Source organism: Channa argus, chromosome 17, assembly GCF_033026475.1.
Source record: "Channa argus isolate prfri chromosome 17, Channa argus male v1.0, whole genome shotgun sequence".
NCBI lineage: Eukaryota > Metazoa > Chordata > Actinopteri > Anabantiformes > Channidae > Channa > Channa argus.
Window position 1 is genome coordinate 10601418 of NC_090213.1, and position 12291 is coordinate 10613708.

The following is a 12291-nucleotide window of genomic DNA, read 5'->3' on the forward strand; positions in this document are numbered from 1 at the left end:
TAATGCAAAAAGCGTTAGGTAATATAATCTTAAGTAGGTCTTATTATTTGAAAAGTTAGTACAAACCAAAATTACAATTTAGTATATGATACACGATTGCAAAGTTTTAAAAAGTACCATGAGGTCATTTCAGGGCATTTCAGCTCAGTAACATCACTGTGACTGAGGCAAGTCTGGTAGGACATTAAAAAAAAAAGAAAAAAAGAATCGTAGGTAAATGTATAAAAATGTTTGTGGTCTTGTAAAAGGATGGATTGGCAGCAGACACTAGCAAGTATTCAGACTATGCATTGTATGAACCTTAAATCCCTTGACATTTCAGCCTAAATAAACAATCTGCAACTTTACTGTTTCTGCTCTGCAACCATCCAATGATCGAAAAGGCAAAGACACATTGTCTACTTTGTAGGACAAGTAGTACAGCTCTATTGAATTCACTACACACAACCTCCCCCTTTATTTCTGGGTCTAGTTATGCCACCCTTCCATGTTAGACAGTCACCAGTGTCTCCTAAAACACTACCATGCATGCACATTGTCATAGAGAGACCATCAATCTAAAAACCAGGGCTTAATTTACAATTATTACAAAACAGACAGCAAGCATAGCAAAACCATTTTATCAGGCACAGATAGCAAATTAGATTCTGGCTACAAGTAAGAGGGGAGGTAAAAACATACCAGCCAACAATATCAGAAATCTCCACCAAATATCTCACTAGTGGCAGTTAAAAAAAAAAAAAGTGGTAGTCAGGGAGCTATGCTGATATGACAGTGTGCTGTGGATACTGAAATGGATATGTTCCCATTCTGTCATTTTAAAATCAGCCGGTAAATCACAAGCTGGAATAATAAAAGATTTGTATTTAGTCTTGCTTTTAGATTTTGTTAAGTTTAGAGTGTGTTATGTGCTGCTTCAGACTTGCAAAATTTCAAGTATTTTCAAGAAGTATATTAATTCCTCAGGGAGAAGGAGTAAAACCTGCAGTAACACCAGTCAGTCTTGCAAAACTGAACAGAGTGAGCATGATTACATGCTGCATATGAGAAAGGTTACATTAAAAAATATTTACTAGGAACGCATCACGGTCCCCCTTTTCTTGGAAATCTATATATTGTGTGTTTATTTAACTAAATGCATTACTTTAATTAAACTGTGCCATATGTTGAACCTACACTGATTAGCCACAAAATTAAAAGCAACTGCCTATTACTGTGTACTGTAAGCCCCCCGATGCCACTAAATTATGGGAATACATCAGAGTTAGAATTTAATGCAGCTGAAAAAACTAGATTAACCACAATACTCTAAACATGCTCTCTAGAATTACTTCTGAGGCTCAATATTATAAAATATTATATGTGTAACACAAACCTGAGAAAGCATTGCTGTAGTAGCGTGACAGTGTCTGCATGATGTCTTTAGAGTGCTGAGTCCAGGGGGCGATCTTTCGGTAGGTCTTGACCCTGTGGACTAACTGGGAACCGCCATACTGCAGAGACAATGTGTCCCCATGGTCCTCATACAGCTCCTCAAACAACCTGAAGTATACATACACATTTTTAGAGTTAAGTGTGGAGATATGCTCACAAGATCTCCAGCAGTCTGACAGCTGGCCTAACACAGCTGTGTACTTAATCCTGCGGTTGAAATATTGTATGTACCATCGCAAAAGCAACAACAAGGACACAATACAGAGTAAAACACACATAAACACATAATACACAAAACATTTGACAATGTAAGGAGCCTTACCTCACACAGTCAGTATCAAATTGCAATTTGGGCTTGTCAATCATTCCTAGTGCATAAAGCTGATAGGCCAGTGCACACTTCCCCACCATGAATTGGGCAGTATTGGTCCGATCCAGACAGTCCACACAGTTGGTCCGCAATACACCAGTCTACAATGAACAAGACTTACTGACAAAACCTCCTTCTACAAATATGTGTGTGTGTGTTTGCACAATACAGTAAGCAGATCACGAGTAGCATCACTAACTGGATTATTTTTATCAGTCTACACTCAGTACTTGGTGCCAATTCATATTACAGTATAGAGCTGAGATGATTCTTAGAATATTACTGTACTGACAACCAAGGCTTACATGAAAAAAAACATAAAATATCTCATTTTGCTCTTAGTGCACAGGCATCCCACTAGTTTTGAAGCTTACACTATGAACGCGTGGCATCTTAAAAAATAAAATAAAAAAATAAAAAGCTGTTCCCTTGGCCTAGATATCTCACTGCAATCAACTGATATGTAGGTTTATTACTTTCTATGGTTCAACTAATGAACAGTATCTTTTCATTTACTTTTTTTTTGCCCTTTTTAACATACATATATAAATCATTAAGAAAATACTTGAATGAAAATAGAATTGTGAGATTTAATAATTTTTTGCATACCTGGATTCGTCCACTGGTTGTGATGTGTCCACCCAAATCTCCCCACCTGAAATAAAGATTTAATCCTTATCCTTATTTGTTTTAGTGTACTGTACCTGAGCTGATTTATCCTTGAGTGCCTCAAAAACACAAATGACATACAGTCTGTGCAGGTCCGTGAACTCATCCCTAACACAGAGACTGCATGATCACAGTACTTTCTAAATGTAAAATACACACACACACACACACACACACACACACACACACACACACACACACACACACAGCAGAAAGCGAGAGATTTGCTTACAACAAGAAGAGAGGAAATATCCTGTGATATTGTTAATGCTTTGGGGGTGTCAGAGAAGCTGTCAATTTGCGGGAGATTCGTGGAACTTCAGGAAAAGGTAAGATGTAATTGAGCAGCACATTTCAACCAACTATTCTGTGAGGAACTTACGCACGCACGCACACAGACACACTTCAGCTGGTTGTTTATGATGGGCTCCTTTCACTTGTTAACACAAAGTGAGACATTTCGAATGTTCACATGAATTTCCTTGTCTGGACACTGATGAAAATGAACAAACTTATTTAAAAAAAGTCACTGTAGAAAATATTTGGCAGCTGCCTTAATAATGAGGCAATTGTGTCTCTGTAGTCAGTGTCTGTTTGCACTCAAAACGGGATCCTGCACGGGGCCAATTTGGCAAACCCACATTCTCTCTAGGCTATAATCAAATTAGCACTGGACCTGTTAATATAAGACGTGCAACCCGACTTATATCTGTAGAATAAGCAACCTTAAGTCAATACATACAACATTTAGCCACAATATTACCACACCCAGTGAGGTTAGTATTTTTGAAGACAGGGATCAGCATAGTGCCACACAGTACCTGCAGTCAGTAATAGGCACTTTGAGTGTTCTGCCAGACGTTGATCAGCATCAAATATTTCCCATGTTAATCCATGTCCACCACAACTTAAAACCACCAGCTGATGTTACTGCTGTGGCAGATTGGTGCACTCACTTTTAAAACTCATCCAGGCTCCTGCTGAGCCATCCACTAATCCCAGCATTGTTTGTTGAATTTCCCGGGTTCCCAGACCAGCTGCATAGCAACTTTCCCATTTGTGTGCGAGTATGTGTGTGATTGTGAGAGCAATTAAGTTTATGAGAAGCAGGACATCTCTAGTGCAGACATTATTCCTGACAACTACAATCAGTAAACATGCTTACACAAGTCAGAGTTTAATTTTAGTTTACCATTTTAAATTTTCGTCAATTAATTTGTTGTTGGGCATCTTTTAATTGTTTTCACTCACGTCTGATATCTGTTCTATGTTGTAGTCCATAAAAAATGGCATTTGAGTTCCTTGTAATCAGCCACAACTTTAGGCACACCGGTACAATCTAATGCAAAGAAATACAGCAGCTCTGCGAAGAATTCTATTTTGAGAAAGTCATAATTTCTCAGATTCTCTTTAATATAACTCACAGCTCCACCACTCACTATGACCTCAAAATTCAACACATAATAGAATTATTACCTTTCTGACAGTTTCAACTTTAATTGTCAGAAATTATATATATAGGCTCAAATTATGTTATGTATAGAAATGTCAGTGGTATCTAACTCTTGGGAAAAAAAGGTGTACATGTGCTAAGAGAAAAACATTGCTGCTTTAAAATTTAGGTTACAGAATGTAATATCCAAGAACAGTCCGTTACCAGACAAGGGGCACCTCAGGCTCTTAGTCCTTTTCTCCCCCCCCCAGTCCAATACACATCTCACTATTCATCACTTTCTATTTAAAGTGTTTTCCAAAACAAGCAGTAGGACAGGGAAAACGAAAAATCACTCTAAATTACTGAAGGAGCTTTGAAACTAAAATTAAATTGTTGTTAAATGGTGAGTTTTAAAGCAAAGTGGATGTCTACAAGGTATGAACTCATTGAACTGACTGAGACATATGAGCAACTCTGCCTCAAAATATAAAATATGTATGCGTTGGAGAAAATTATTTCTTAATGTAGAGACAATGTTAACAAACCTTTAATTATCATTAGTTATCAGCTAATTAGTGCATGTGATGAAGATTACAGGTACCAAAGTTTGTGCATCTACAAAAAAACCCTTGTTAAAATTATCTTTGTATGTACATGGGTGCATGGGAACTTTGTGCCTGAATGTGAAGTGAGAGTGTATTACAAAGAAAGTGAGGTACCATTAGGTAATGCAGAAGGAGGGGTAATAAATACAAGCCATAGCGTGGTCGTTGGGTTATGTAACAGAATGGTAATGTTGGGTGAAAGTGATTAACACATGCAGACTGTGGAAGAGCCATGCGCTGAGTACATGGATGGCAATCTACTCAGCTCATTAGCAGAAAACTCTCCACGACACTACTGCCATCAGGCATATTTTCCATTAGGAATTCAAATCTACAGAGTTGCCAAATTGAACAGTTCGATAAATGTATGATTCTGCATATGTATTACACAAAAATGGATGACACACTCACTTATACCGTAGGTCTTACTGTGCAAATGCAGAGAAGATGGTGGTGTGGTGTAGGCCAGTGTAACTAGTTTAACAAGTTTTTTTTTCCCTCGTCACTGCTTAATCTGCTGCTCCCTCTCATTTTAACACAGTGACTTGAAAGAGTTTAAACAATTATCTTTGTAAAAGCAAGTGTGCTAATAAGAGCCTAAACATGTTACTGTTTTTAAATGTGGTTTATATTAGTTTACTATAGAAGGTGTGTGTGTTTTATGCACAACAGCTGACCGAACAAAACTCAGAATCTGGTCCAAAGAGATTTCATAAAAACCACAACAGAAAAATTGCAGTGTAAGATATGAAACGGCTCACCTCTCATCTGGTCTGAGGGTGTGACAATAGAACTCAGATCGATTAATGAAGAAACCTGTTCTTTTGACCACATTCTCCGCTATCATACTCAGACGGTCCAGAACATTGCACAGCTTACTGGAGAAAAGAAAAGAAAAAGAAATTGGTAGGTCAAACTAGTATTTGCTTTAGACATAAAACCCTTTGTGTGTGTGTGGCTGAGTTTGTAATATGCTTTATTTAATTTTTAAACACAAAGGAAGATGAAATGCTGCTTTTTTTTTAATATGCTGATTCAGTTTTTCAGGTCAGTTGAATTTAACAGTAATCCCAAAATCACTCACCTGCTGAACACATGTTCAACGTGTTTCAAATATTAACAGAAAGCAGATATTATGGCAGAAATGTTTCTTTTTTACTGAAGATAATAATGGTAGACAAGCTGCCTAAAAATGCTGACTAAAAGCATTGGAATCACTTTTTAATGAGATATTGACAGTTTAAAAGGTGAAGATTTAAACCGATTACACTGGAACCTTTTGGTGTAGCGGGCCATGTCCCAGGCGATGTAATCGATGCAGTGATCTGGAGGGAGAAACTGATTTAAGTTGATCACCGCTGGGAAGAGCTCTTCACTCAGAATCTTCTCATGCTTTCTTTTTTCCCGTTTCTATAACAGAAAGAAACGAAGTGCATCACTTCAGACAAAATCTGAGCTGCAAAAACAATTGTACAGGGTCCAAGCAGTTCCCACTTTGCACACTTTACTGTATGCTGTGTTAAAGATTTTATTTTAATTAGATAATGATTGCCATTTTTGCACCAATCTACACACACCAATGCACAATGACAAAGAAAAAATCTTACTAATGTATTAAAAATATAAACGTCTCCTTTATAAAAGACTTAGGAAGTTTCTGTAGATAGAATTTGTGTTGATTCATAGATTAGGCCAATAATATACAATAAAATTCAAGCTTTAGTGTTATGAGGAGCATAGTCACCTCAATAATTGTGATGGAAGAAGTGTGGAAAAACTAGTTCTTCAGATATTTAACTATTAAGGCAAACTGAGTAACAATGAAAACCTTGATCAGGCAGGTGATCAGGAAGTCAATCTTAACAGAATTTTAGACATTCTATGCAGAGACAGGAGAACCAGGTAGACCCTCTCAGAAGCACTTAGTCAATCGGGTCTTCATCAATGAGTGGGTAGATGGAAGCCACTTTAAGTAAAAAGCCTTAGAGAGTGGTCGGGACAGGGAGACTGGTCACAAATCAGAAGAGAATTAAAGTAGCCAAATAGAAAGAAGTCCTGGGGAAAAAAAAAACAAACAGCTCGAGTAAATTCGACCCGAAACTGGGTCAACAGATAATCTTTCAGCAAGACAATGGCCAGAAGCAGACAGCCAATATATCGCTGGAGTGGTTCTGGTACAAGTCACTGACTGTACTTAGGGAGACTAAATAAAAGCTTAGACTCAAACCCAAAAGAGCACCTGTGGAGAGACTTGAACATGGTAGTTCAAAGATGTTTCCCAACCAAAATCACTGAGCTTAGGAAGAACTTTTTGATTTATATTGAAAACATGTTTTTGGAGAAAGTGAGTGAAAAAAAAAAAAACTTATGCTGCAAACATTTTATTAAAACAGTTATTGACTGATTATAAAACAAATATATGGGTCTAATAATAACTTATAGAAATATATTTTTATTTAAAAATGTAAATACAAACACAGTTTGTGATCTGTAGTCACACTGACCAAATGGTTTCTCTGCTTTACCCTCCACTGTGCATTTTGACAGACCACCCTTGGTCTTAATCAGCTTGGATGCATCATTTAGCAGCTAAGCACACATCTAACAGTAACAAAGCAACACATCAGCAGTCAAATTACCAATGCACTTCCACACACACACACACACACACACACACACACACACACACTAGAACATGCACAACACGTGCAGATATAAAAGCACACATTTCCTGTTTGCAGGCAGACACCAGTTAATAAATGGTTGTAGGAGTATAGAGGTGCAGTCACAAATCATGAACAAATGAATGACCAACAGTCACATGTTCATTCACGACAAGGCAGGTCATTGACAATTTAATAATGTAAATGTAATTAATTTAATGTACTGTATATAGTTGTGCAGAGGTAAAAGGGTGTTTAATGGATTGTTTCTTTCTTATCATTATAGCACTCTTTTTGTTTGATGGTCTGACAGGGGTTGCTGCCATTTTAAACAGGATTATCTAAAAGATTTCTTGTATTGTCTTTTGACAGGACTGTGATGACAGTAAATTAAGAAATAACACACTTTTAGAAAGTGTGAGGTATCTCCCAAAGATCTAATGGACTCTAATTAAGTTAGCTGGTTGGAAAAATGATTCACATGTTTAGCCATGTGCTCTCTTACTCCGTCACTCTGCCATTCCTAACGTACACACTAAGAAAACACACACCAACCCATGACACAACCATGCGCCCATCCCAAAGCTGACATGGCAACACAGACCTCACTCTCCACCACAGCAAAATTATCTTTTATGGTTTTATGGTTAATTGCCACATCTTCTTTCCTTCTCATTGGCATAAGAGAGAAGGTGTAGTGTATTAGCCAGGGGTCCCCTCCCCTACTCCCCACAGTCTGCAAATATCACATGGCTGTGGCTTGTGCGGACCTCTGAGGTCTGCGATTGGTCCCTGATCTCACGACTCCCTTGTGAGTGACAACGTGAGCGTGAAACCCAAGCTACAGAGTGTATGGCTGCGTGCCCAAGTGTGTCCATGAGTGTGCATGCAAAAAGGCAACACAACTGCTACTAGTAGAGTCCTGGCTCAGATGAGAAAATGTATCAACATTGCAAACAGGGATGAGGATAGCATAGAAATTAACACAAGTAGCTCATGCAGGCTTTTGTTTACTTTATAGTTTATACTTAAACATGAAATGAGTGAAGCATCTTATTAGTGTCATAGTTGCCAAAGTGTCAGTATTACCATTTTTGGAATTAATTTATTTATGAAACTATAATTGTTTTTCATAGTATAAAAGCAGTTTAATAACTAATGCTTATTTCTAAGCCTCATAAAGTGAAGGGACAAGTTAAAGGATGCTGTGTTTGTGTGTTAAAGGCAAGCAGTGAGAGGATTTTTAAGGTATCATTACAACTGCTAACAAACAGCAACCACATGGTAAATCTCGTGACTTGGAAGTTTCTGCAGAAACAACTGGCCCACAATATCCAATGAGTGCTCACACTGAAAGCCAATATTCAAGTATTTTGCAACACAGTTTTATAGAGTTGATTTAGATTATGGAATATCAGTTTCTCGTATATTGCTCCAATGCTCTTATGCAAAAACAGTCCTGAATAAATTCATTACAAGGTCTTTCACTAAAAGTACTGTATAACTTCTGCTTGTGTAAATCACAAGTTTAACTCTAAATGTGTAAGGTCAAGTATTATATTATGTTAACAGTTAAGCCCTTTAGCTAATTTAATTTTTTACTGGGATGGCTGGGATGTTATTTGCCACAGTGATGACCTAAAACAAGTGTTTGTGTGTGTTACCTTGACCAGGTTGAGGATGATGATTGGAGAGCCGAAACGCTGCAGCATCTGGTCAAAATGGAGGGCTGCTACATGGGCATATGGGTCAGCTTGGTCCACTAAAAGAAAAGTCAACAAAATATCTTTTATTTATCAGCTAAATTCAGGGAATGCTTAGCAAAATTAGAACTTTTGAAAGGGAGCTCTGAGCACATACTGAGGATTTGTTTGGGTATTGTGTGTGGACACATTACTGCCAATTCACTGTTAATTTCCATTATTCCATTCTTTCTTTAATTTTTTAAATCATATTTAATGCCACTTATGTCAGGTCCTGCACCTGCACCCTGCTATCAAATTGGACCAGTGAAGGAGCCAGAAAATAGATGAGAAATATTAGGTTAGATCGTGTTAGTACCATACTGTCACTCACAGGCATCGCAAAATTGACAGTACAAACACAGGCTCCAGCACAGTTCCCATTATTCAACCACTACTGTTCCCCCCAGCAGCTGCCCACTTTACCTCTCCTAAGGGCTTTGAGTGTTTATGTTTAAAATAAAGAGATGATTTCTGATAACACTGTTATTGTACACTTATGTAACAATGAGTTTTGACAGTTAGAGTGGAGGGGATCCATGGTGTCTCTTAGCCATGTCACTGACCTACATTTGTCTAATAGATGCTAGTTTAAGCAGCACAGTAAATGCAGCTACTGCATTGAACCTGGGTTGATTAGTTGTCTAATCTGCGATTTTGACGAGTTTTGAATTATTAAGGCTACATGTCAGTTTCACAGTACTGAAAAGTAGTCAAAAGCTGGGGAAAGTGGGGAATCAGCAGTGGACTATACAGTATGTCTGAGCTACAGGCAGTGTCAATGATATCAACCTTCGAGCAAAACTTTGGACAAGAAACAAATAAATGTACTTACAAAAATGTCTAGATATCTGTTTGGAAACTCAAACTGTCTAAACCACACACAGACACACACACACACACGATTAAAAGGTGTAAACTGGGCAACATTTGGGAAATGTCAGATAAGGACTGTCTTTAAGGATCAAAGTAGGGGTCTGATGATGAGGTAAGCTGATACAAAGAGGGATCTTAGGGACACGTTTGATATCTCTCTCTCACTCATGTAAATGTCATCCAAGGATGAATTAAAGGGCAAACTGAGGGGAAAAGATTACGGTTTAATACAGGCATTGTACACATGCAGGCACCAATGTCTTCAGGTGTATGCACGCAGAAACACACACACACACACACACAGCAGTCTCTAGTGACATCAGCCTCAGGCCCTGGTTTTATGTTTCTATCATGCTTATAATGAGATGGAGGGATACAAAGATGAAAACCAAGAGGGGGGGTGTCCTGCCTTCACCTGTTACCTTTTTACTTTTTCTATCTTTGTACCAGTGGTTGAGAAGAACAGTCCTGGTATAAAGCCAAGCTCACTCTTCCATTATAAAGCCAAGCCATGAAAAGGTCTTGGGTCAACATACAGTTTAACAGGTGATCTTTGATATCCTGAAGAAAATACTCTGATGTCAGACAGAGGCTGCTCATGTACAAAGTAACAGACATCCGCTAGATAACAGTAGTCTTACATCGTATAGGGGGTTTTGGCATCATGGTGGAAATGTCCTGGGACCAGTAGAGTGGGACTGAACCACGCACTTGGACATATGAGGAATAGCTTCCCGCTGTGAAAGACATCACTGAGGCATCATGGACAATTTGCTCTGTCTCCACTTCATTGGCTACATCCCCCTGGAAAAAAAAAAGAAAAAGAAAAAAAAACCCAAACAATGTTGATCAAAAGACAATGTTACAAGGTGGATTTAATAGCCTCACATGAAGCTTTTGTTTTTATTGCATATATGTTTCATTGGTTGTTGCATTTTGCTAAACTGTCATGGACTTATAAATGTTCCTCAGTTTGTTTTTTTTAGAGTACTTCAAGAAATTCCCATCTGTGTTGACTTTGGTGGTTCCAATCATGTGCATCTTCTGAAAATCATGTGACAAGATTCCACCTAGGGCTAAGAAAATACAGACTATAAAAGTGGGATACAGCCATTTAAATTGTTTAGTGTTCCAGACATTTTTATCATGAGCGTCTCCAACATATGGACATCATCAAAAGAGCTCAGAAAAAATGGAAATTTCTACAGCTCCGTGCAACTTGACACACACTAAGGAGCTGAAAATCATGTGAAAGCTCCAGAGCAGCTACGGACTGCTCGCTGCAGTGAGACTGGCTTTTCAGCTGTTGTTTCCAAGTCAAGAAAGATCTTTAAACCTAGAGCTTCTACAATGTTTTCATCACTTTTACCCTGTTGTGTAAAAATGTGTTCATATGACAGAGCAAGAAAACCACAGGTGTAGCCAATAATAATTATAATAGGCACAATCTAGCGTCACTACTTCCAGGGTCCAGAGTATGCTGGCTCACTGACCTACACTAAATGGAACACAGCCATTGTTAACAAAAGAATTACTACTGCTCTTACAAATATTGTAAACAAAAAAAAAATAAAAATAATAAAAATAAAAAAGTTACAACTATAAGCTATAATTTAAAAGTGGATAATTTAGCATAAAAAAGGTTACTTTGTTTGTGTAACAGGAAATCACACAAAGTTTCTTGCATCTTTCACCACACCCACACAGTGCACTTGTGCATACTCAAAGAAGCAGCGGGTCAAATTAACCCTCAGTGATGAACCTGAGTCATCTCAATCATCACGGTGGCCCTCAGCCCTAGTTCCACTATCTATTCTTTCCTGTTTCCCTGGCAACTGCTGTACCTCACAGTTGGCTCCTCTTTTGAGGAAGCGAGTCCCGGCAAATTTGCTGGAGCGCCTAGCAATGAGGGTGATGTGAACAGGTCGGCCATAGATCAGCAGCTCTGTAGTTGCTAGGTCAAGGAGGAACCACAATGACGGCATTACAAAATACCTTGTTTGTAAACACACAACTAATTTCTAAATGACTAAATGAGTATTAATATTATTAACAATATCTTTGCAATTATATGCACTGTATTACATGCTATTAGCCAATAAAAGCTTTACTTCTAAAACATTAGTTCAATAGATTAACCACCTAAAAGACCAACCCCATTGGATTTTTTTGGTGATTTCAACATCACTTTTATTTTTTACTGTAGAGTTAACACAAAACATAAAAACAGTTTTGAATCTTAAATTCTGTATTTATGTATGATAGAAATAAACTAAATAATGATGAGTCCCTTATAACTTTTGTTTCACCCATAATGTCTAATGTCTCTATTTCTCTCTTACCCCCATCTTCTCTTGTTGCACCAACTGGCCCTCTCATGCTCTCAAGCAAGCTACACTGAAGACTAAACCATTTCCAGCAATTGTCTAAACTCAATGCACCCGCACCATGTCACTGTGGCAGCAAGATGCCTGATAAATGATGACAGTGTAAAGTG

The 12291-nt window shown here is 37.9% G+C and overlaps 1 protein-coding gene across 8 annotated transcripts in view; it reads right to left on the reverse strand.

Moving 5' to 3' along the window:
* Nucleotides 1–12291, reverse strand: part of fig4a (FIG4 phosphoinositide 5-phosphatase a) — a 43658-nt gene that overhangs the window by 21590 nt on the left and 9777 nt on the right. For all 8 annotated transcript variants that reach the window (XM_067481971.1, XM_067481970.1, XM_067481973.1 and 5 more), the window contains exons 9-16: nt 11639–11739; nt 10436–10598; nt 8841–8938; nt 5790–5923; nt 5275–5391; nt 2414–2459; nt 1757–1905; nt 1376–1542 (exon numbers count right to left, since the gene is read on the reverse strand). In XM_067481971.1, coding sequence (XP_067338072.1) covers nt 1376–1542; nt 1757–1905; nt 2414–2459; nt 5275–5391; nt 5790–5923; nt 8841–8938; nt 10436–10598; nt 11639–11739 — 975 coding nt within the window. The remainder of the gene's footprint in view (nt 1–1375; nt 1543–1756; nt 1906–2413; nt 2460–5274; nt 5392–5789; nt 5924–8840; nt 8939–10435; nt 10599–11638; nt 11740–12291) is intronic.